Consider the following 25,195-nt stretch of genomic DNA (forward strand, 5'->3'; position numbering starts at 1 on the left):
GGGCCTCGGTGTGCTGCCTGTCTGGAACTCACGGGGCCTCGTTGGACCCCATCCCATTGCCTTTGTTGACATAGAAGGGCCGGTAGTGAGACTGTCGGGGAGGGGAGGGAAACAAGAGTAGTTAGGGAGGGCAGATGGCAGCAGAGCCGACCAGCCAGACCCACCCTAGCCTCACGTCCCCCCGGGGAAGCAGCGGTCCTCTGAACCCATGGTTCTAGGGGCCTGTGGCCCAACCCGCAGGCTCTATCTACCCAATATTATCAGAGTCTCCGGGTTCATATCCCACTCAGAGTTCATTCCCGCCAGCCGGCTGATGAGCATGAACCTCAGCCCCTCATCCAACCTTCTCTCCATGGCCTAGGAGCCCCCCTCCCCGCCCCAGCACCACCAGCTCCCTTTCGCACAGCATTGTCACCTCTCCAGAACTGCGCTGTGCTGTTACGTGTGCCCTGTATGGAAGGACTCGTGGGGTTTTTACAGCCGCCCAATTAAGTGGGTTCCTATTACCATGTCCATTTTATAGATGAACAAATCAAGGCACAGAGAGGCTAAGAAACTTGCCCGAGGCCACCCAGCTGGTGAGTAGGGGAGCTGGGATTCAAGCCCCGGCAGTCCAGCTCCACAGCTCCCCCACGACCCCCCGACCCCCACAACCCCATCCATGTCTCCAGATTGCTCCTTGAGTCTCAAGGGCATCAGGCATTTGCTTCTGGGCTCTCCGCATGATTCCTCTGACAGAGAGGGTGAAGAGAAGGCAAATAACTGCTCAGCCCAACACGGAGGTGGGGTCCCCAAGCCCAGGCCCTTCGCCTCTCTCATCCTGGCCCCTCATTCAGGAAGCAGTCTCAGCACAGAGCCGGCAACAACCTTCCCAGCTCTGCTCTGCTCCCAGTCAGCTCCCTGGTTCAGGGTCATAGCACGTCAGAGCTGGATGGGCTATAGAATTATCCAGGCCCCCGACTCCTGTTACAGTTGTGAGAACTGCAGCAGAGGAAGAAAGGCTCGCAGGAGGCCACACAGCAAGTGGGTACAATGGTGAGGGCCACACCCCAGGCATCCTGACTCCCAGGACAACCTCCCTCCCACGCGAGCACCTGCATCCATTCTTCCGGCGCTGCATGCTAGCCACAGACATGGGAACCCTGCCCTGCCAAGCAAGTGTCTCAAGACGGTAATGAGCTTTCTCTGCTGAGACCCAGGCCCTGGGAGGTGGAAGAGTGTGTGGTAGGGAGGGCAAGGACTGAGTCCAGGAGCAAAACACCTCTTTTTTTCCTCCCCATATCTGCTTTTTGCAGTCCTGCTCTTGCAACGCCCCTGGGCCCAGCTCCAAATTACACACGCAATCACTTAGCTCCCATCACCAGCAAATTAAAGATTCTCTCCAATTAAACCAGCCCCAGTCGCCATGGCCCGGAGCAAATCACCTCCCCATGCTCTGACCTCCAAATGCAAAGATGGCAGGGAACTGGGGACCTTAGCCCCTGTCCCCGGCTGAGCCCCTGCTGCCACCCATATCCCCCGGCAGCTGTCTGTCTGCCTCGGCCCCAGGAGAGAAGCTTTCAGGGCAGTGGAGTCAGCCTGTGAAGGAAGGCCCTGCTCACTGAGGTCCTGGGTGGGGGTCAGGTCGGAGGGGCATCAGGGACCACCGTATCTCAGTACTGCATTACAAAACTGCAGAAACAGAGTCTCAGAGAGGGAATCTGACTCACCTAGGATCCCCTGAGCTGGCCAGACCCCAAGGCCACGCTCCCCTCTTGTGTGGTTCTTCAATTCCCAGTTCAGGGACATTAGCCATTGAGCCCCTAAATATCTCTATTCCTGACTTTACAGGCTCTGCCTCACCATGTTATCACCCCAACGTCCTCTGTGCTGTCAGAGCTGGGGAATGGCCCCAGGAAGGTGGGACCCATCATTAGGATGTCTGTCCCCTGGACTGAGCATTTCACACTCGCAGAGCTGATGGGGACAAAGTCCCCATTCAGCAAGTACAGACACCCAGCAACCATTTGCCAAATTAAAGAATCAGGGCTGCCCACTTTACAGATTAGAAAACTGAGGCCCAGAAAGGGCATGCTTACCCAGATGCACTGCCTGTTAGCCCTGGGTCTCTGCTACCTTTCACTGAATGCAGGAATTCAGGCCCTGCTGCCCCCTCCCTCTGTCCGATGGCCCGGGGAGGTCACATCCTCCCACCACCTCCCCTGGGTGATTGATGACCAGCTGCCCCCCGGGGAGCCCCGTTCAGTGCCCATTCGGGACATGCCTATGCCCAGACAGGCTGTCCTGGCAGCCCTTCACTCACCAGCAAAGTCTGCTTGCCAGATTTCCAAGTCTGGGGCTGGGCCTTGGGGCTCTGGCTCCTGATGAGGGAAGGATAGCCTGCAGAGACAGGAGGCACTGGTCGGAGGAAGGAGGGCTGGCTGCTGGGGCCTCCGGGGAACACAGCAGCATGGGTACCATCTCCAAAGTGACCACCAAGCTCCAACCAGCCCACTACCAAGGGCAGCGACCCCTGAAGAGATGTGCAGCAGCTGGGGGGTGGGCACCGGGGGAAATCCTGGGGAGGCTGGCCAAAGGGAGGAGGCACCCAGGCAAACAGAGGGCGGAGGAAAAGGCCAGGTGGGCTGGGCCAGGCGGCAGGGGAGTGTCGCCTCCAAATCCAGGTCCGGATCAGGATCACATTATTCCGCAAGGATGTCCCCCCATGAGCCCTGAAGGTTCAGACCGCGGACCCCGCCCCTTCCCATGAGCACAACTGGCCAGGGTCTCCACCAGGAGGCGCCCTTTCCGACGGACTATGCTGCACGGCCAGGGCTCCCCCTCCCCACCGTGCAGACCTTCGCACAGGTCTTCTCGTTAACCCTCACCCCGTTTCTGGGAGAAGTTTGCCCTGAGCTGCACCTCCAGGAAGCGGCAGTCAGGATGCGAACCCAGGTTTTGCTGGATGCTGAAGCCCATCCTCATGTTCCTCCTGCCCGGTTCCAGGGCCTCTCGCCCGCCCGTTCTAGGAGCAGGAGGCTGGGGCCAGGGACAGGCAGTCACTTGCCATGTGGCTCAGGTCCACGGTTAAGACCACAAGCCCACGGGGCCCGGAGCACGTGGGTGCTATCTGGGCCTGGTCCTCCCACCTGCCCTGCTCCCCCTCAGCCCAGTGGGATCTGTAAGGAGCTCTGGGCCACAGAACTGTGGAAAGCACTCCTGGTCTCAGCCATGGGCCTGCAGGGACAGGCCTCGGGGCCTGGGAAGGAACAGACTATGACCCCGACAGGAGAAGCTCAAGAAATAAATAGGGTCTGTCCTTGGTTGGGGCAGCCCAGAGCCCCGTTCCGGCTGCTCTGAGGGAGGATGAGCCAGCCAGGCTGACCCTTCCCACCGTTTGCATTTAGCAAGAGGGTGGAGACGGAGCAGAGAACCCGGGTCTCTCCCTGCATTGGGGGTGGGGGGGCAGCCTTGGAAAGAGGGTTTCATGGGTCCTGAGTGGGAGGTGGAGAGAGGAGGAATTCAGATCTCAATTCGCAGTTCCCAGAAAGAAAAACCCACGCCAGCCACGCAGGAGAGGTGAGGATGGGGATGGGGGCAGGGGGTGGTCCAGAAGACCAGCCTTGTGCAGCAGACAGAAGTCCAGTGGAAGGGTGAGCTAGGGATGGTGCTGGGGGTGGGGGGGATGCATCCCTCTTCCAGCAACTCTGGGGAGGAGGACCAGGACACCCTAGAAGTGGCAGAGAGCCCCAGAGGATGTCCCATCTGCCCTGCTGTGGGAGAGAGAAGGGGAGGGAAGACAGGCAGGTACCAGGATTATTTTTAAACCGCCCACTGCCGTCCAGTGGTTTGGAAAACTCTGTGGTGGCCTGTCCCAAGGTGGTGAACTGATAGGGGGCTTTCCCAGTGCCTGCTGGGAGAGAGAGAGGGATTAACAGCACAGCCTGGTCCCAGAAGGGGCCAGCAGCAGTCACACCTCAACCTGGGGTGCTGAGATGCGGGAGCCTCCCTCCAGGACTGCTGGAGTAGGAACAGGTGGGGGCCAGCCTCATGGGCGGGGCTCGGTGTATTTGAGGAGGGGCTCTCCTAGGGCAAGGTCTTTGCGGGGCGGGGGGCGGGGGGGCGCTGCAAGCCGATGGGGAGATACTCTGGAGCGTGAAAGCTCCAAATCACACCGGGGGTGACCGTCTTCCCTGACCTGTAGCCTTTGATCTAGGCTTGACCAGAGAGCAGGGAGGGACTGCTGGGAGCCAGACAGGTCAAGGCACGTGCCAGAGTTTCCCAGGCCTGGCTTGGGGAGAGGACATCCCCCGGGGGTCTTGCAGGCTGGGTCCCTCCAGTCATATTCACCTTCTAAGGTGAGCAAGGTGAGCTGGTCCTTCCAAGAATCCCTGCCCTGGGGATAGGCTGGGATTCCAGCCTGGAAGGGACAACTGAATGATAAAGCCACCTTCGAAGGCCACTGCTTGGGGGCCTGCCTGCCCTGCCCTCTCTCTTCCCTCTCCCTGACCCCAGCCAGCCCGGTATCCTTGCATCCAGGCCAGATGTCTCGGGCGTCAGAAGACAGACTGGCTAACACCACAGCCCACAGAGCTGCCCCTAGGGCCTTTCAGAAGAGACAGGAGGGGCCTGGCCAACTCAGCCTGGTCTGGGGAGCTGAGTCAGACTTGGGAGGCTTTAGAGATCTAGTCTAGTCCTGCCTTTCTGGAAAAGGGCCTGACAGGACTCTGGCTCTGCAGGATGTGGCAGGCTGCTACGTGGCCACAGTGTTCTAGAGTCAACGGAGGCCGGCCGGCACTGGCTGAACAAAGCTAAACTTTCTGCAGCAGGAGGACTCAGGCCTGATGGAAGCCCGCTGGGGATGTCAGGGGCAGGGGTGGGGTGTGGCGTCCCCACCTCCCTGACAATGCAGCTCATTGGGACCAGCATTCGCTGAAACAAGCCCTGGGCCCAGGCTCCCCTGACAGCTGAGACTCGGATGGAGGAGGCAGCTCCCTGGCTCTCAGGCCGGGCGGGGTCTGTCCCCTCCAGGGTGGGTGGCTGGTGAGGGAGGGAGCGGAGGCTAGAGCAGAGCTTGGAGAGGGACAGGAAAGGCAGGACGGGGCGGGGAGAGCTCACCTTTCAGGGAGAAGGAGGAGCTGCCTTGGACTGCAGGCCCCTCATCAGAGTTCTGAATGGTGGAGGAGTATTCCCAGACCCTGGAGCTGTAGTTACCTGGGGGGCACAGCAAGGCGCATCAGACCCGCGCAGCCTGGCATGGGGGTGGCGGGCAGGGCGAGACCATTTCTGTGAATCTGCCCAGCCCCTCGGCACGCTTCCTGCCAATCCTTCCCACCATCAAAGTTGTCCTAAACCACCAAGTGTCGGCCAGTCCCTGACGCCCCTGAAGGCCCACGGTGCTCAGACTCAGGTACCTAGTCCTTAACCAGCACACAGCCGATTTCGGGGGCTGCTGCCTGCCTGCCCCCCTCACCACCACCTCCACTTCCTGGCTTCACCTCCCTCAGCTCCCCTCCGACACCCCACCTTCCATCCGGGCTGCCTCTGAGCTCCCGCCAACACCCCAGGCTCTCTCTTGCCCTAGGCACGATGCAGATACTCCACCTGCTTCCCATCCTTAACAAATGTGCTGGGTCTTCTGGTGTCAGCTTCCCTGTCCTCTTCCCCCAGTCTGTGTGTGCCTCAGCCCCAGGCCTCACGTCACTCTGCTCCCCATTTGTCCCCCCGTGTTATAGTGGCAAGTTTAATTGGGGGCAGGGGACACACCTATCTGGCCCAGCATCACATCCAGCGCCTGGTGTGAAGCCTGGTCCCTAGGAGATTTCATTGTATGGTTGATGGGTGAATGAAAGAACAAATAAATAAATATAAACACATGCTAAAACTTGGGGACAGAGGCAGTTGGTACAAGTCCTGACACTCTGTTTGCCAAGTGGAAGAGGCTGACGAGGGTCCGCTTAGAAGGACGCCCCTGCAGTCTAGAGGAGAGAGGCACTGGGGAGGGTGTGGAAGGAACAGCAGGAGCACCATGAGGGCACTCAAGTCTGGGGGCTTCAGAGCCCCCCACAGATGACGCACCTGCCCCGGGCCCACCCTCTCAGCAGCCCAGAGCACTGGGACTGTCCCCAGTCAGCTCACTCCGTGGCGGAGGGCCCAGTCCTGGTTGGTGGTCCTCTCCCACAGCCGCCTGCAGGAGGGCGGGGGCCTGACATTGGGGCTCAGGAGTCAGAGGCGGCTGGGGGTGTCTGCCCGCCCCACTGTGAACCCCTGCCACATCCCAGTGGGCCCATCCACCCAGAGCTCCAAGGGGCCAGAGGCCCACCCTTTCATTCACTCGTTTGTCCACCCCTCCTCTCTTTTGACTCATGTTCCCTGAGCCCCTCCTTCTGGGCCCTGGGATTGCAGTAGTGAGCCAGAGAAACCCAGCTTCTGCTCTCCTGGAGTGCGCAGCCTATCGTGCATGTGGGAGTAACCATGGGCATCCAACCCTGACACAGAGGCCTGGCCATTGCCCTGTCTACAGGTGCCCCTGACCCTCCAGATCTCTCAGGGCCCGTGTCCTCACTGAAGAAGCCCCCCACTCCCCACCTGCGACCTCCCGGGGCCGTGTCTGGTGGAGCTGCCCCAGGCCCACCCTCCCTGCACATGTCTGGCAGGCACCCCAGAGCCTCCAAAACCCTGGGCTCTTCGAGCGCATGGCCCTACACTTGGCACAAGGGTGCCCTCGCCACACTGGGCAGAGGGGTGTCTATGCTCAGTAGCTCTCCCTGAGGAAGCCACGGCTCCACCCCTCAATCACCTTTTCTGGGTCTTAAGGACGTGTCCCTCACCTGGCATGGCAGCAATACGTCCTGGATCTCCAGGGACGGCCCTGCTTTGTGTCCTACCATCCATCCCGCTTGCAGAAACTCTAGTCTGTCTTAACCATCATGATTTCTCAACACAGACGTGCACCCATCAGCAAAGGGCCCAGGTCCTCTGCAGGTCCTTGGGTCACAACACTTGCTAAACATAACCCCCCCTTCCAGTTTCCCTGACTCACTGTTCAGGGAGAAGAAGATCCTATGGACTCAGGGATTTCCAGGCTGCCTCCCCACAGCCTAACTGATGATGTCACACACCATCACACACACAGACACACACGCACACACACTTTGAGCTCAGTAGGACTCCTCCCTGCCTGTCTCTGGGTCCCTAAGCCCATCCCACCTCTCCACATTCCCCTCACATTGGGGAGTCCAGCCCCCCGGCCCCTGGCCCACCCCCCACAGGCCCTGCCCCTCCTTGTGCTGAGCCACTCTCTCACCTTTGGTGCCATAGAGATTGTTGAAGTTCTTCTGGTTGGTCTCCTTGGAGAGGCGGCTGGGGGACCCCGGCTGGTAGGCTGTCCTGGCCCCACCTGTGAAGCAGATGAGCTGAGTCAGCTTCAAGGCAGGCCCGTGGCTTCTGACTTGAGGGGGTTATGGGGGACTCCTTGTCCCCAGACAGCTCCCACTGCCTGTCCCAGGACCCGGGGTTCCACCACTAAGCTCCTCTGGGTCTAGATTAGGCAGCTGCTTAATTTTCCCTCCTGATCAGGACACTTAAGAGTGAAAGGAAGACTATTAGTAAGTAAGCAGGAGCACCTGGAGCCTCCTGCATAGACAGGGACGTATGGTCACCCTACTTGGGCGGCTTTGAGGATCACCAAGGCTGGAGAAGCCGACACCTCCCTCCTGAGCCAGTTTCTGTGTGACGGAGACCCCAGAGGCTGGGAGATGGGGTGCCTGTGACAAAGGAGGATCATGGCAGCTGTGGGGGGCACAGGTGTTGGGCCCTTGGCCAGGTGAGGGCTCGCCAGTGATGATGAACCAGTGGCCACAAACATCTCCCAGGTGCTCCCCCTCCAGGAACAAGACCTCACATTGCTCAGGAGCCTCCGAATTTGGGTTCTCAGAACAATCTTGAGAGGCTGGCAGAGTGGGCTCCATACTCCCACTTTACAGATGAAGAAGGCATGCTCCCCACATGTGTCCGGGTCCTTCGATCAGCTCCTCCCCTCCCACCTAACGAACACCCCGCTCCCGGATCTGGCCTGCCTGGCCAAGCACCTGCTGGTCCTTCTGTAAGCCTCTGCACCTATGGGTCCTCTCACCTGGGTGGCCTCTGTCCATCACGGTCATGCCTCTTTACTGAGCACACTGCCCGTCTTTCAGGGACCTGGAAACCAGCCTCCACTGGGAAGTCTTACTGCCTGAGCTCACTGCCCCAGAGCCCCCAGACTCATGCCAGTGGCCCTTGGGTGGCCTTATCTCCCAATCCCCTTGCTGACTCTCCCTGGCCCTTCCCTTGCCTCTACCCTGAGCCTGGGAGCTCCCAGAGGGCAGATTTCCTCCTTCCTCCTGTTCTCAATGCAAGGGCAGGGACACCGGATGAACCTGTTTCTTCCACCTACAAATATCACCTCCTGACTCAGTGACAAGCTGAAAGACTTCCTAGCATCTGAGCTGAATTTCTCTCCTCTCAGGCCCAAGGTCCCCAGGTCCTGGCTCAAGGACAATATCTTGGCAGGTGTTCCTCCCTCTGTCCCCTGTTGCTGCTCTGTTCCTCTCCCCACAAACTGCAGTGGAACCCACACCCCCCTCAGTCCCCTACGGAGCTGGGGGAACCAAGCAGGGACCAGCTGAGGGGATCAATGCACATCGGGGTCCTCAGAAGGACCGACCAGGGCAAGGGACACTGGGGAGGCTGGTTAATGCCGCTCACCGGCTCAAGGATTGGGCTGCAAGGACAGCGCCCTGGGAAGGGAAGGGGCCAGGCTGGCTGGCCTGGCCCACGCCAAGAATGTGGGGCAGGGGGGACTCGGCTGCCCAGGTGCCTCACCAGGCCTCTGCCAGGGCCCAGGTGTTGTTTTCAAATTGGGTGGAGCAACAGAGGTTCCTCCCGCTGAGCTCATCTCTAAATCCCCTACGCCCTTCCCATGGTGTGTGTGTGTGTGTCTGAGGTATATGAATCAGCGCTCAGGCCTGGGCGCTCCCCTGTCCCCAGCCCCTTCCCCACATCTCCCTGCCTCCTTTCTCTCTTTTCCCCACACCCCCACTCTTCTGAAGACCACTCCATCACGCGTGCACACACACACCCTCTATCTGAGGGCTGACACACCTGGCTCACCCCCCCACCCCTTATGTAACGGTCATTGTTGTGGTTTGTTGCTGGTGCAAAAAGATGCAATAGGTTTCCCCAGGCCAAGGACAGGCAGGCTCCGGTCTATACTCCACCCAGGCTGGCACAGGCCGGGACCATCCAGGATCCAGAGAGGGAGGGCTAAGGGCCAGGCGGCATGCCGGGAGGGAGAGGTGAGGAAAGGTAGACCAGCTGGCTGTCTCCCTGTCCTTGAGGAGCAGAACGGCCCTCCCCCAGGACTACAACAACGCAAGCAGGAGCAGAACACAGCTCAGGCCCGGCAGATGGTTGCTGGAGAAAATAGCAGCCAGAAGACCCTCTGGAAGGAAAGGGAAGGATGTGTTCAGACTGGAGGCAGGGACTGGAGGGGAGGGAAGCAAGGAGGGGCAGGTGCCGGTAATTTATCTCTAACCCGGATGCTTCTGAGGGAGGAAGAGGGGACTGTTTTTGCTTCCACCGGGACAGCAGGTATGCGCCCGGACTTCCACGGGCAAACCCAGTGACGGTCACTCTGGCACGGCGGAACCCGGCTGAGTCTCCGGGCCCATGGCCCTGAGGGGCAGGCTGCTCTCTCTTACCCTTGGGTGTGAGGTACATGGAGTATCTCTTCATGGTATCAGGTGTGCCCCACTCGCTTGAGTAGCTGTTAGTGTAGGTGCTCATATAGCGGTGGTCAGCCCCTGGGAGAGACAGAGACCGGTCATCAGAGGGGCAGGTGGGGAGAAGCGGGCCCTTGGGGGCACCCTGGGCTCTGCTGAGTCAGCCCACAGCCCCTCAGTCCCAGGCAGAGGCGAGGTTCTCCAAACTCAGAGAAGACCACACCCTGCCCAGCATCCCCTCTGCTCCTGAGCTGCTAGGACGTGAGAGAGGGTCTGCAGGGAGCCATCTACTTCCTTGGGCTGACCCCCATGAGTAAGACCGTAGGCACAGCACCTCGCAGTTTACAAGGTGCCACCGACATCCATCTCTTATTTGTTGGAGATCCTCACGCGTCAGACCAGGAAACTGAGGCTCAAGAGGTAAGTGAAGTTATTTGCCCAATGTCACATGGCCAATAAGGGCAGAGTTGGGGTGTGAGCCCTCATCCCTACATCCTCACTTTGTCCCATCCACTGTCAGCAGCCCACGGGGATGGAATGAGGTCCGAGCGTCGGCCTCCGTGGCCAGGGATCCAGCCAGCTGAGCAGAGGCGCACAGAGGAGAGTGAGCTGTGTGGAGGGGCCCTGACTCTCCCCACTCCACTCCCCAGCCACCAGTATACCCTCAAACCCAGACAAATCGGTGGTGCCACGCTTGCCTTCCCCCAGCTGCCCCGCACCCCATTCCTTCCCCATCTTCCACATTCCCTCTGCCCCTCCCTCTCCCCCGGGCAAGAGAAGGAATGAGTGGCTCGGGCCCTCATCCTTCATCTCCACCACCTGTACCTAGCAGGGGTCTGACACACAGGAGGGCACTCCACGACAAACACGTGTCCTCCCAGGTGTTGGCCCGGCCCTTCCCACAGTGCTCCCCACCCCTGCCTGTCCCACAAGCTCAGGATGATGGTGGTCAGTCCCTGGGCCTTTGGGGTTAGGACTGAGTCCCTGGTCTGATGGGTAGGCTGGCATCCAGGAGGAGAGGAGGTCTGACTCTCTGGCCTCCCATCCCCCCCACCCCGCCCTATAGCCAGACACACTCCCAAGAGACCAACATGGAGGCCCCGGGGCCCCAGGCCCAGGTGCAAGGCTACTGACATGATCAGCACCCACCCTACTCCTCGCAGCGCCTCCCTGCACACTTTGCACAGGGCCCAGGGCCACAGCTGCTCAGAGGCCATGCTCAACACAGTTATGACCTAGAAATGGCACAGCGCATGGGCAGCAGGCAGAGGTCCCCGCAAGGCTCACAGGCCACCCTGGCCCAGTCAGGGCCACCCTCCTCCGTCTGGACAGACCTCAGCGGAGGGGCTCCACCCCTGGGTTTGTACCCCAAGGACCGTGATCCTCACACTCCCCAGCCGCTCCGCTCGGCCACCAGCCACAGCAACTTCCCGGATGGGAAGACACGGGAGGCCGAGGAGCAGAGTGTGAATCCTAACTACTACATCCCCTGCTCAGCTGCGTGCCCTTTGAAAAGCTACTTCTCTGAGCCTCAGGCTTCTCATCTGTGAAATGCGGTGCATCCTGCAGGGAACGTGAGCCACGGTAAGTGAAGCGCTCACACAGAGCCGGCGCACCGGGAGTCCTCGGTCACTGTCGGCCACCACAGCTAATGCCATCGTAATTGTCATCAGAAGGAGGATTTCCGGATCCGAAAGCCACTGGAAGCCTAACGATTGTCTTGCTGCAGTGCCTCAGGGATCCTCAGGTGTGACTGAATGTCCCTCACATTTCACAGGGACACTGTGTGATGTCACCATCACCAGGATATATGGATGCCCCCCTAAGCCCCGGCACATCGGCACACTATTATCCCCGTGTCATCCCCAAAGAATCACACGCTCCGCCTGGAGACAAAACACAGGGACCGCTTCCTTTTGGGTGTTTGGGGCCAGAAGTGTCTTAAAGCCCTGTGCTGGGCCTCGGCCACCGGGTGGGGCCTTGGGGGAAAGTGCTCCAGCTTCAGGCCCTGAAGGGACTGCGCTGGGCTGCTGAGAAAAGACTTAATGGATTAGTTTCTCAGATGAAGAGGCTTTCGGTGAGGTGATTCACCTGGCCTCAGTGGGGGACGGGACAGCGTGACTCAGAAGAGAAACTGTCTTCAGGGGAGCGGGTGAATCACTGAGACACATGTGTCCCATTGTCCCCAGCCCAGTCCGTGAGGCCAGGTCCAGCCTCCGGGTTCAACACCACTCAGTGCGGCCATGGTGACAGGTCAGGTCTCCTTCCCAGCGTGATGCAGTTCTAGGTCACGTCTACTGGAGTCTGCAAAGTCAGCAGGTTAGCACCTGGCCCTTACAAGTGGCAGCATCCACACAGCTGCTGGGCTGGGCCCCATAATCAGATGTAGCTCTGAACGAAATCAGTCCCTGGGTTTGATGGATGACCCACAGAGAGGAGACATCTGTGCAGCTAATGCCCAGATGCTTGCTGCCCTTGGGGGCCCTCGTAACACCACATAACCTTGGCAGCCGGTTCAATGGAGGGTTACAATCCCTGAATCCTAGTCCCAACACCTTGCGTAGGACGGGCGGTTTGGGACAATGAGAGGCCGGCTGGCTAGATGCCAGCCCAGGCAGCAGGGATCGGCCTGGGAGGAAAGTGCCCATGGCCGTGGGGCAGGCCCACAGAGGACACCTACCGTTCTCCATGTGGTTCCTCTCGATGAAGTTACGGCTCAGTTCCGCCTTGCACATCTTCTCAACATGGCGCATGCACACATTGAGCAGGTCATCCTTGAAGTTGCCAAGTGACTGTCCCAGGCCCTCCCCCTCCAGCAGAACATGGTAGGTAGGCAGGGGTGGGGGGAGGGAGTAATTGCTCATCAATGCACCAAATTCCTACCAAGGAAGGAAAGAAGCCATTAACTTTCTAGGTCTTTAGTAGCTACGGGGACACTTCTCTGCAGGGAGCTCTCAGTCCAGCTGGAAGGCTCAACGCTGGGAGCCTTGTGGGTTCTAGACACAGCTCGGCTATGAAGTAGCTCCACTTGTCCTCACCTCATACCTTTCTCCTTCTGTAAAATGAAAGGGTTTGACCAAACTCCACTAGATGCTAACATCCCTGATGGTGCTAGTAGTCAGATATATGACTCCACGGTTCCCACCTCTTCAACCGGACATGTCATCCTACCTCACAGGGGTTTCTGAGAGCAACACAAGCTGTGACATCTTTGGGAGTGAAAGCACTGAGGAGATGCAAGGTATTTCTAGAATGTTCTGGGTCAGTCATGGTGCTACCGCCACCTTTACAAACTACCCTCTAAGCCTGCCTCTGCACTTTGTGCTTCTCGCCTCCCTTCTCCCCTCGCCGGAGAGTCCCTCCTCTTTCTGAAACCTTTATGCGCCTTTAAGACCCAGTTCAAATTCCACCTTCTCCACAAAGCTGTGTTACATTACTCCAGCATGCTTGCCCTTCCCAGAGCTTCCATGGGCACTTATCTCCTGAACCACACGCTTTATCATTTAATTACATACTCTTCTATATTGCTCTCTAATTGTACAGGTCTTATCTTCGCAGCTGGATTGCAGCTCCTTGGGGGCAAAAACCATGTCTTATACTTCTCTATTCTACACAGCACCTACCAGAGTCCTGGGCATGCAGTGGTACCCGAAACACTCTAGCAGTTGGAAGGATGAGTGGATGAATAGACAGACAGATAAGGTCAAGGATAACACATAGGCAGCACTTCTATGCCACGCCCCATACCCAAAGCAGACCTCACTAATCAACCCCACAACTCTTTCCTACTGAGCCTGGAGCACCGTTAGTACATATCAACTGAAGTTGGTACAAGGTGATATTTGCGTGCCATCTTTGGGGTAGGTAGGGAAATGGCTCAGATGGAAAAATTAAGTGGGCAGATGGAATGGAGCTTGGAAGGAAGGAAGGATGGATGGATGGATGGATGGATGGATAGATGAAGGTTCTGGGAATGTGGATGTAAGGATTGAGGGATCGAATGGTAGAGGAGTTGCTTTGTACCTGCAGAAACAGCACCGAGTCACTGATGCTTTGCATCTGCTCCCTCGTCTGCTTGTCCTCATGCAGCACCTTGGCCCTCTCGTCCAGAGCATCCACGATCACCTTTATTTGGTCCACGGCATCCTGCTCCCGCTGTTCCAGTGTAGCCCTCACTTCCTCCTTTTGCTTCTCCAGGTCCCGCACCAGATCCTGGAAGTTTTGCTCCAGGAGAGACTTCTCACTGGTGGTGAAGCTCTGGGTCCAGAGTGAGAGGAGAGAGGAAGGAGGGTTTGGGGAATTTTAAAAACCTCCCGAGTGGGGTATATCTTTAGGTTCCCAACCCAGAGTCAGAACCAGGACATTTCTACTGCCCCAACCCAGCAAGCCTGTTTGGCTAAGGATCTCATTCAAAGGCATCTTTGAATGTCAATAGAGATGGCCAGGTTCATTCACAGTCCACTCTTCTTTATCTGTCTGTGACTCCTCCCCTAGGTGGGTTGACTTGAGCCATCATTCCAACCTTGGGCAACTCCATGGACCCAGAAGATCCCCCATGAGTCAGGTGGCGCTCAATGAAACCTCAACTAGTACCAAACATCGTTCAGAAAGTGAATTGACAGGCTGTTTATGTAGCCAGGGTCAAGAGTCAGTGATTTCAGATAGTGGTTTGCAATTACTCAAACCATGGCAGACATGTATCCATCCAGCCATACTAGCACCAGTAAAAGGACAACGTCATGCATTTGGTGGCTGGGTGGTCTGGTGGACGGAGTAGACACTGGAGGACACACCGGAGGACAGGTTGATCTAGGTTCTTTATTTGCTGGGATGGTGTCAACTGAGCATTAGCTGACAGACGAGATTCCACCTGAATGCCTGGCCCGGACTTAGAAAGGGAATTGGTGGGGATGCCAGGGGGGTGGGAGAACCCAGAAGAAAGAAGTGTGGAGTATAAATGGGGGCCTGAGGCCTGGAACAGGAGGCAACGCCTGCCCCCTCCCAGGTAGGACAGGCGGGGTGAGCATACAGCAAGACCATGGCCCCAGGGGCAGCTCACCTTGATGCGGTCCTTCTCCTTCTGCCACTTCTCAGCTTCATCCTCAATCTCGATGATCTTGAGCTGCAACTGTTCTTTTTGCAGGGACAGCTCTGTCTGCAGAGAAGGAGGCAGGGTTAGAGAAGTCCGGCGGGGGTAGGGAGGTGGAGGAGCATCAGAGAATCAGGGAGTGGGCCCAGCCAGGGAGCCAACTTGGGCAGGGCTCACCACTCAGCCCTTCAGCCTGTATTCTGCAAACAGTCACTGGGACCTCGGATATGCCAGGCCCCAAGCCTGTCACCAGGGATCTGGCAACAAGTCAAACTGTTGGATGTATGTCGCTATAAACTCGGGCCTCAGGGGCTAGGCGTCCCAGCCATGTCTTTATAAGGACTAAACCTCTGCCACGTCCCCCCACCCAAAGTGAGCAGGAAGGTTAGTTCATTTATGGGGTTCCCACTCCTTTCAATGGACCTGAGGCCACCAGGGAGGGAAGGAAGCTTCTACCTCTTTCAAGCTTCAGGGAGAAAGGGGACCCAGCCCAGCCCAGTCCAGCCCAGGGAGTGTCCCATGGCAGGAACAGTGTGCAGCATTTCTCTGCCATGACGTGGGGCCTGTGTTGCAAGCAGGAGCCCAGGCTGCAACCAGCAGGGATTCCGTCTGGACAGGCACAGCTGTAAACCTGTTTATGGGAAAGGCCGTGCAGTCCGCAGTTTGGGCAAGACAGGGACTTCTTTTCGGGGTCGGTGAGGTGGGGGAGGCAGTGAAGGGAGGAGGAGAGAAGACAAACAGACTCCAGGGATTCCCCGCTCAGGGGAGGACGCAGCCTGCTGGGGTCTGGGGGTGGGGTTGGGAAGAGGACCGACGAGGTGCCTTGGGATGTGGGCTCTAATGGATACGGAAAGTACGGATAATATTTTCCTTCCATTGGGTTAATGCCTTCTCTGGAAAGCAGCTACAACAGAGACAGAAGGGGAGGCATGAAGCTAAGGCCAAGCCGATTCAGCCAGGCCAAGAGGCACCTCTTTGTTCTGCTGGGACCCCTGCCAGTGATCTCAAAACATCTTCCAGCTTAGAAAGACTGGTGGGTGATCTCCACCCCGCAGGCAGGAAGACTAAGGCATCCAAGAACGCCTTAGGGTGCTCACAGTCTCCCCACTACCTTTTGAGCAGAGTTCCACGCCTTTCTCCAGCTATCTCTTTGAGGAACCCACAAGAAAAGTCAAGATGAGGAAGCCACAAGCCACTAGGAATGTGAGCTCTGTTGGCAAGGAGTCCTGAGCGGGGTACAGATATGTCGCACCTCTGGAGGGCTCCACCAGGCCGACGGGGTGCTGACTAGGGTCCCTCCACAGACACCCAGGGAAGTGGATTGGGAGTGGAGAGAGCTTCCCTGGCTTTCTTGGAAAGGCTGCCCAGAGGGTCAGGGAGCAGGTGGAGAAGATGGGGAAGGCCCGGACGAAGAGCTGTGGAGGTCCCGGACAGAAAACCCCTGATCCCACCCCACAACCCCTCTCTGCCCACACTCCTGGGCTCTCCAGGCAAGGAGACTCCAGGTTCTCAGGTAGCATCTGCCCCACCAGCAATGGGCAGCAAATCCCGCACCATGGAAAATGCTATCACCAGAGATGGACAATGATTGTCAGGAGGAAAGGAGTGAAAGGAGATGAGGGTGGGATTTGGCCTAGTTTCTGGAACAAAGCTGGGGAGAAGCCAGGAGCCAACAGACACAGTGCCGGGAAGGTGGAGAGCAGAGGACAGAGAGCTAGGACACAACGGGTGGCAGATCCAGTGGCCTGGAAGGATCTGAGCCATAAAGAAGAGACAAACGGCTGGACAATGGGTCTGTGCCAGGCACCTTGCCCATCCCAGGAGAGCTCCCAGCAAGGCCCCAGGTGAAGGGGAGAGCCGGAAGCCACCCCACTGCAGCTGACACCTCCTGACCCGGCTAGAGAGGGGGCATTGGTCCCTGGGTCTCTCAGCCCTACCTCAGCACCCCCAGAACAAGGTCTGATGGATGGGAAAGCAGAGAACGAAAGTTCATTCACTCCCATGCCCCAGGGCCTGTGGCTGAGGGTGGGGGAGGGCAGCCCTCCCATGAATGAGCACGGGTGAGCCAGGAGGGACCCCACCCAGAGCTGGGACTGGGAGTCCAAACATTTGAATCCAGTTACCACCACTTCTAAGCAGGTGGCCTCTGCAAGTGACTTAAGTTCTCCGTGCCTCAGTGGCTCTATCTTTTGTGGACATAGTGAGAGGTCTGCCCCCAGAGGCCATGGATGAGCTGGGAGTTGGGAGGTGAAGCTCTCAGAAAGTGCCCGGCACAGAGAGAGCCCCGGCCAGAGGTCCAGCGTCACGCTGTGCGGGGCACAGTCCATGGGCTAGGAGCCGTGCCGGGTGCTCTCCCTCCCGCCGGGCTTGGAAGAGAGGGAGCAGGCCAGTGGGGCACAAGTGAGCGGGCGGGAGGGTGGGGTGGGCAGGTGTGATCAGGGGAGGCCTCGGTGGTGTTCAGCAGCGAGGACGGCAGGTGCCGCTGTATTGGGTCCGGGGATAGTGTGTAAGCTGTCGGGGTACAGGGAGAAGTGTGGGCCCAGAGGCCTGCATTGTGGAGAACTGACACTTGGAGGACAATGGGGAGAACAGAGCAGAGGGAGGGGACGGGAATGAGGGTAGGCTGACCTTGCCCGTGGGAAACGGTATGACCAGAGAAGGTTAAGGCCAGAGGACTCATGTGGGGTGAGCAGAGGTGCCGGGGCTACCTGCCAGGAGCCATGGGAGCATGAGGCTGGGTCGGGGCCTGCAGGTGAGAAGTCTCACCCGACAAGCGCAGATTCACTGGCCCCAGAGCGAGTGCAAAGGAAGGGGGTTAGAACAATGAAGAGCCCAGGCCAAGGGCAGAGGGAGTCAGACACTGGGGGTCCATCCTGCAGAAGAAAAGGAAGGAAGCAGGCAGCAGGGCCGGCTGAGGTGTGACGAGGAGGGCCAGAGGTGTTGGCCAGTGACCCAGGAGGGGAGGGCGGGAGCAGCCGATCTGGAAGCATGCAAGGGCAGGGTCGAAAGCGGAGACACACTGTCTGGAGCAGTGGGCGGAAGACTCAGTCAGGGGGGAGGAGAGACTCGGCTCCGTATTTCTTTGGGGCACGGGGGAAGTCGGACCCAGGCTGGGAGGGGGCCTTGCAAGACCAGACTTGCAGGACACAGTGGGCCCGGGGAAGGGGCCTTGGACTGGGAGCTCCGTGCGGCTACAAGGGTCCCTTCTTGCCTCTGGGATGAGGGCTCCCCTCTGCGGAGGAGGCTTTGGGGTGAGACCCCTGGGGGTGTATGCAGCATCTGTGTGGCTCTTGGCAACTTTTCCCTGCTAACAGGGCTGCCTGAAGCTGGAAAAGGCAGATGTGGGAAAGAATATAACATAGGAAGGCTCCAAGATAGTGGGTTCCCCCACAAAACTAGGAGAAGGAAGGACACTAATTGTATTATTGAGCACCAGCCTTTTTCTTCTTTCATCTGCAAGTGGTGTTACCCCATTTTACAGATGCAGAAACTAAGGCCTGAAAAGATTAGGAACTTTGCCCAAGTTTTCAGAGCTAGAAAGCCATTAAGGCCAAAATGTAACAATAGGAATCAGATCTCATTATGTGCCCTCTTAGCCTCTAGATTCTTCTCTGAATCTTCCAGACATTGTCCTCCCCTTCACGCCTGCTAACTTAAGCCTGCCTAGACTCCCCCAACCCACAGATGGTACAGTTTGGCCATCCTGCCTCTTTCCTCGTCACCCCTTTTTCCTCCCCGCACCCTCCTTCTCGCCCCCTGAGGCCCCAGCTCTCTCTCTCCCTCTCCCTCCTCCCTTGGCATCTGACGAAAGCCCCTGATATCTGATGGGACCTCAGCTCCCCCACCCCTCCATCCCCATCTACACCTCCCTCCTCAATTCCTCCCACTCCCGGTTCCTTCCCTCCACCCTGCCCAGGCCCGTCCCTAAATGCCTCCTTTGTTCCTTTCTCCCACACTCGTCCAGTTGCCTCTCGTTCTGTTGCCTGGGATGGGCACGGAGGAGGCCACCCTGCCCGCAAATCCCTCTGGCCTTGGGGGAGCAGAGGTTTCCCTGAGAGCAGAGTGATGGCACAGCAGCGGGGGGTGCCCCAATCCAATGGGCCTTCCGCTGCAGACACCCCTGAGCACTCACTTGAACAGGTGTTACCTGCATGGCCCCCAGGGAAGGGGGGATGAGGCTGTGATCCTCCTCAGGCTTGATTTAACCACATGGGCCATTGGCTCTGATATTTGCCAAATGAGCCAGTTAATTGCCAAATTTGTATTCTCAGGCATACGGTAATTATCTGGATAAGAATCTGAAATGCTGGGTAGATTTCCCCATTTCCACCCAGATGTCAAATAGCCCAGTACTAGTCTGCGTGATGGGGGCTCCCAGTCCCTTCTGCTTCCTTGGGTGTTGGGACAGGGACCGCGCAAGACGGGGTAGACAGAGTAGCACCCAGCTGTCTCCAGACTGGCAGTGGGCCCTTGAGAAAGTCACCCCACGTTTACCACGCCTCGATTTCCTCCTGGTGATGTTGGACAAGATACCTGATTCCCAACCTGGCTACACATCAGCATCACCAAGGGAGACTTAAAAATACAGATCCCAGGCCCCAACCCCCTGAATGAGAACCTCCTGGAGAAAGGCCCAGGCAGCTGAGTCTTGATTCTCCAGGTGATTCCAATCTGAGGATGCGCTCCCCCCCGTCGCGCCCCCACGCTCCCCAGGATAGCCTGCCATCCTGTGAAAACAAAGTGTAAAATGGTAGAGAGGAAACTGCCATCAGAAAAGTCTGAATCCTGGCTCTGCCACTCCATGCTGGGACTCTGGAGAAGTCTCTTGGCATCTTTGGGCCTATGTCTTCATCTCTAAAATAGATGCGGTAGCCCACACCCTGTGGTGATGTTGTCAGGAGTGACAGGTAAACAGCCGGTGCTCCATAAAAACCGGAATGTCTCCTCCCCTGCCTCCTGTCTCTAAAGAGGTTCCAAGATAAACTGCTTCCCCTCAGCATCCATGGAGGTCACCCCTCTCTGTTCTCGCCCACCCTGTCCCAGAGCAGGAGCTCCCCCACCAGCCCCTAACAGGATCCTTCCTGATACGATGCAGCAGGAGGGACTTGGGATAGACAGAAGGATGGGCCATGAGACACAGAAAAGGATGGGGGCGCCTGGGTGGCTCAGTTGTTAAACGTCTGCCTTCGGCTCAGGTCATGATCCCAGGGTCCTGGGATCGAGCCCCGCATCGGGCTCCCTGCTCAGTGGGAGGCCTGCTTCTCCCTCTCCCGCTCCCCCTGCTTGTGTTCCCTCTCTCATTGTGTCTCTCTCTGTCAAATAAATAAATAAAATATTAAAAAAAAAAAAGAGACACAGAAAAGGATGGATAGGTACACTGTAATCTCATCAGCCTAATCCAGCCTGGGGAATGTCCAGAGGCAGAGGAGTGGACATCTGTAGGATCCCTTCTAACATTTGGAGTGGAATCGGAACATTCTGATCTTGGATCCACCAGAGAAGGATGGGCATGTTTTCACATCAAGTGGCCTTTGCTCCAATAGGGCCCCCGCTCAGAGGCTACAGGCAGAGTCGAAACCCAGGAGATGAGCACCCACGGTCCGGCTGTCACCTGCAGCCTCGTGCAACCATTCAAGATCGGTCTCAGATGACCTCACCCAGGCCTTCACCAGCTGGCCTGCTGAACAGGTTCTGGACAGGGCTCCTTGCAAAAAACTGTGTGTGGGCTGATGTTTGGGTCTACAGGGGATGCCTCCAAAGGAAGCCAGGATTGACATGCTTATTCATTTCAATCAGTCAACCCACTAACCCTGCTCGGTACCAATGTCCCCCACGTCTGACATTCCAGCAGAGCCAAGCCTAGACAAACAGCTGTGCTCCAGCCCAGTCTCCTGGCCACCCTGCACCCCTCCTTGACCACCCCTATGCCTCTGGGGTGTGCGTGCAGACAGACAGACACACACACACATGCACGTGCGCACGCGCACACACATGCTGTCTGAAGCTCCCGCTGTTTAAGTCACTCCAATTGATCAGACATTTTCCCCTGAAACCCCTGTAGAGCCCACATATCCTGAATCCCATCTCCTCAATGCCCTTCCCCTCAGTTGCTCTCAAATATTGGAAGAGAATTAGGGAACTTCTTCCTTACCCTCTACTAGCTTGGACAGGTCCCTCCCTCTCCCGGGGCCTGTGTCTGCAAGGTGAAGGAGGAGACGGAGGAGATTGCTAGGACTCCAGCCAGCCTCCATCCTGCCCGCTATGGTTTGATGTTGATCTACAGTTGCTTCTGTGTAACTGGGTGGATGCTCCCCGGGCTTGTTTGTGCGTCTGAGCTTTGCCTCCTGACCTACATCGTGAGCCCTCGAGGGCGAGGGCTCTGTCTCTGAGTCCTACAGTGGCTCCGAACACCTGAAGGTGAACTCCAAGTTCCCAGCGCCTCCACAGAGGGCTGCCCAAGACCCTTCAGCCCTCCAGGGGTACTCGGGTATTCTTTAGGTGACACTCTGGTTTCAGATGCAATTTGCGTGCAAACCCGACATATAAAACAGATAAATAAGCGTGTATATTGCTTGAAGTGGAAGTGGGCACCTGAGGCCACCGCCTTCTTGGCACCAATTTGCCCCCCTCCTCATCCCTGACATTTCCAAGAATCCTGGGACTCCGTGGGGGAATTTGAAGACCACCAATCTAGTCCAACACCTTGGGTTCACACACATAGGGAAACCAGGACTGAGAGAATGCAAGGGACTTGTCTGTGGTCCGATGGCTAACTAGAGGCAAAAACCAGGGCTGGAACTTGGTTGGCTCTCCCAGAACCTAGTCTGAGGCTCTGCAGTTTTTTGGGTTGCACCAGATGAAGATGATTGCCCCCTTGATTCTGTTGTGGTTTCCCAAGGAAGCTCCTGAAGGATGGGTTCCACCGCCCTGCCCCGTCACTGTCTCCCAGCCCGAGGCTTGAGGCCAGACTGGGGTGGGGTCACCGGGGAATTGGGAACACCTTCCTGGGCCAAACAAGGCTCCTGAAGAGGATCTTTGCGTCTTTTCCCATTTGTAACCCGTCTCTCTCTGCCCACGGGTGTGGGTGAGGGGCACAGAAAAAGGATCAGCTAACTCTTGGCCAGGAAGCCTGGGCGGGGAGGGGTCCCGGGCTGCCCCAATCAGAGGCGTAGAGAGAAGCTGTTGAGGAAGACCACGTCCCCCGCATTGAGCACCAGGAGGTTCACCCCAGTGGGGGGCTGCCCAGTATCTGTGGGGCAAGGGGCAGCAACCCCAGCTGAGCCTTTGGCCCAGAACGCCTTCTCTCCGTGTGCAGCCCTTTCACAAGCCTCCACAAGCTTCTGCTCCTCCCCAGGGAGGTCCGGGCACCATCACACGGACAGCCATCATGCAGATGCACTTGCCTGTCTCATATACAAACACAGGCACCAAACACCCGCTGCATATACAATACAGACACATATATGTACGTCCCACCCACCCACAAACTGCAGCCCTCCCCGAGCAGCGTCCCCTGACAGGCACGTGCACCTGCAACCACACACATTGAGCGCCAGGAGGTTCACCCCAGTGGGGGGCTGCCCAGTATCTGGAAAAAAAGCATTTAAGTGGACCCCAAATTCCCTCCTCCTCACCCACGACCCCTGCCCCAGCGCTCAGTCCTGCTCAGGTGGTAAGAATTCTCTCTCCCTAAAATAAAAAATAAAAAAGAAGAAACACTGCAGCCAGGCACAGAGCCCAGGCTTGAGCCCGGATGGATTCTCTGATCCGATCTGAACTTATCCTGTGACCTTGATCAAGCCCCCAGTCATTCCTGAGCCTCCATTTGCTCATGTAGGCAATGCCCCTGTCTCCTGAGGCCTTAGAGGATTAGGGAAACCCCCTCTGGCCCCCAGCGTGCAGGTGCAGAGGGGCGACAAATGGATTCGGAAAGAGCCAGGGACAGCAGAGACTCAAGGCCCCAAGCCCAGGAGCACCCAGGGGAGCAGATGCCCCTGCGAGTTACCTCCTTCTCGGCCTTGGCCTCTTCGACGGTCACCGTGCTGTGATTCTTGTGCTCTTGGAACATGCAGAGGTAGCAGATGCAGGTCTGGTCCGTCTGGCAGAAGAGCTCCATGGTCTTGCCGTGCAGGGGGCACTTGCGGGCCTCGAAGTCCCGGATGGGCTCGAGCAGCTTGTGGTCGCGGAAGGCGGCGCCCTCCAGGTGGGGCTTGAGGTGCGGCTCACAGAAGGAGGCCTGGCACACCAGGCAGGACTTGACGGCCTTCTGCTTATTGCCAATGCAGGAGTCACACAGGACCTCCTCTGAGCCCGACTTGGAGCGCAGGAGGCCGCCGTTGGCCCGGGGGTAGCTGTTCCGCCGGGCCTCCCCGGGCTCCACGATGGACACCATGGGCTTTCGGGGCTCCGAGAAGATGGACTTGCGCAGCTCCCCCTTCTCGGCGAAGGAGAGGGGCGGCTTCCTGCTGGCCCCCAGCTGGAGCCCGGCGTAGGGGGACCTCTTGCCGTCCCCAGAGTCCATGCTGAAGTAGCTGGAGCCCTTGTCGTCCACGGACTCGACAAACTGGATGATGGGCCGCCGCCACTCGTTCCCCGAGAACAGGGAGCTCTTGCCCTCCCCTGTCTTCAGGGCACCGCCCAGGCTCTTGCCCTCGGCCGCCTCCCCGCCGTGCCCGTTGGTGGTCTTGGCATCTTGGCCTTCGGCCTTGGCCCCATTCTCCAGGGTACTGTTGGGGCCCAGGGGGTTGCGGGCATCCCTGGCTTCCGGGCTGGCCCCGTTGCTTCTGGAGGCATCTGTGGCTTCCATGGCCCGTCACTTGGCTGGTGTGTTTGGGACTTGCTGGGGCTGCAGGTGGGTGACCTCTCGGGCTGGCGTCTGCGCGGGGAGTGGGTCAGGTAGCCAGAACCCAGAGACACACCTATAGGGAACAGGGGGGAGGAGGTGGAGGAGGAGGGGGCGGAGGAGGGGGCGGAGGAGGAGGAGGGGAGAGGAGGAACAACCAGCCCAAGCCTGACGCAACGGGCCTGGAGAGCCGGCGGCTGGCTCCCGGAGCCAGCAGAGCGCCTCATTACACAGGGGGCCACGCCCTGCACATTCATACCTCACCCGATTTCTAAAGGACGTGGGGTTTTGTTTCTCCCCTGGTTTAATTATTTTCCACAGCTCAGCAACCAGTCTGCCTGCTCCTTTCTGACACACCTTCTTCTCCCGAGGAAGCGGGGGACCTCTGTCCTCCTAGGTGGGCAGGCTTTGCTGAGCCAAGGGGCCCCTGGGGCGAAAGGTGAGGTGTCTGCCGAGGTCTACGGGACAGAGGGCTATTAACTGGGTCACGCAAGCCAGATAGCCTTATAATTTGCGGGCCCGGATTTCAGAGGAGAGATTTCCCACCCTGGGACAGTGGAGTTCCTCCTCACCTTAAGGAGAAAGGTGGGTCTGGTTGGATTTGGACTGGAGGATGGGCAGTGCAGTGACCTCTGATTATTGAACCCTATTTGCCAACTTCCAGGCACTGTCCTAGGTCTGTCACCTGCAGAGGCTCCTTTCCTCCCCACCACAACCTGTTCAAGTATCCTATTTCATAAACAAGAAAACTGAAGCTCCAAGAAGCTGCCTTACTGGCCTCAGTCAAGTGCTAGGGTTGAGATTTGAACCCAAGACCTTTGAGCTGCCAAAATCCCTTCTTTAGCTAGGGTGTCAGGGAGCCGCCCGAATGTCAATGACGTCTAGAAGTCCTGCCTGGCCCAGCGGCCCTAACGAGATGCATGCGGCCCTTAGGTCATTTCTTTCTTTCTTTTTTTTTTTAAATTGGAACTTTTTTCATATTTTCTAATAGTTATTTTTTTACTAAGTTTTTTTTTTTTTTAAAGATTTTATTTATTTATTCATGAGAGACAGAGAGAGAGAGGCAGAGGGAGAAGCAGGCTCCCCGCCTAGCAGGGAGCCCGACGCGGGACTCGATCCCAGGACCCCGGGATCATGACCTGAGCCGAAGGCAGACGCTTAACCATCTGAGCCACCCAGGCGCCCTTTACTAAGTTTTTTATTTTAATTCCAGTTAGTTAACATCCAGTGTGATATTAGTTTCAGGTATAGAATTTAGTGATTTGACGCTTCCGTAACAACACCCGGCGCTCCTCACAACAAGTGCCCTCCTTTCCTCATCCCCCTTCTTCCCCCCTTCCCGCCCCCCCCCAACTCCCGTTTTAGGAACCAGCAGTTCGTTCTCTGTAGCTAAGAGTCTGTTTCTTGGTTTGTCTCTCCTTTTTTTGTTGTTTATCCTTCTCTGCTCTGTTTTGTTTCCTAAATTCCACATAGGAGTGAAATCACATGGCATTTGTCGGCCCTTATGTTACTGCCATCAGAGCA

The 25,195-nt window shown here is 57.6% G+C and overlaps 1 protein-coding gene across 1 annotated transcript; it reads right to left on the reverse strand.

The window, feature by feature from the left end:
* Nucleotides 1-28: 28 nt before the first annotated feature.
* TRIM29 (tripartite motif containing 29) lies at nt 29-23,635 on the reverse strand. The gene is made up of 9 exons (XM_035008735.1): nt 22,835-23,635; nt 14,800-14,895; nt 13,764-13,997; nt 12,421-12,619; nt 9,720-9,821; nt 7,286-7,378; nt 5,098-5,193; nt 2,303-2,379; nt 29-91 (listed from the first exon to the last, which is right to left on the reverse strand). Exons 1-9 carry the CDS (start codon nt 23,633-23,635, stop codon nt 29-31), a joined length of 1,761 nt encoding a protein of 586 aa, XP_034864626.1.
* Nucleotides 23,636-25,195: the final 1,560 nt, after the last annotated feature.

This window comes from Mirounga leonina, unplaced genomic scaffold, assembly GCF_011800145.1.
Source record: "Mirounga leonina isolate KUSES-001 unplaced genomic scaffold, KU_Mleo_1.0 Mir_153, whole genome shotgun sequence".
Lineage (NCBI taxonomy): Eukaryota > Metazoa > Chordata > Mammalia > Carnivora > Phocidae > Mirounga > Mirounga leonina.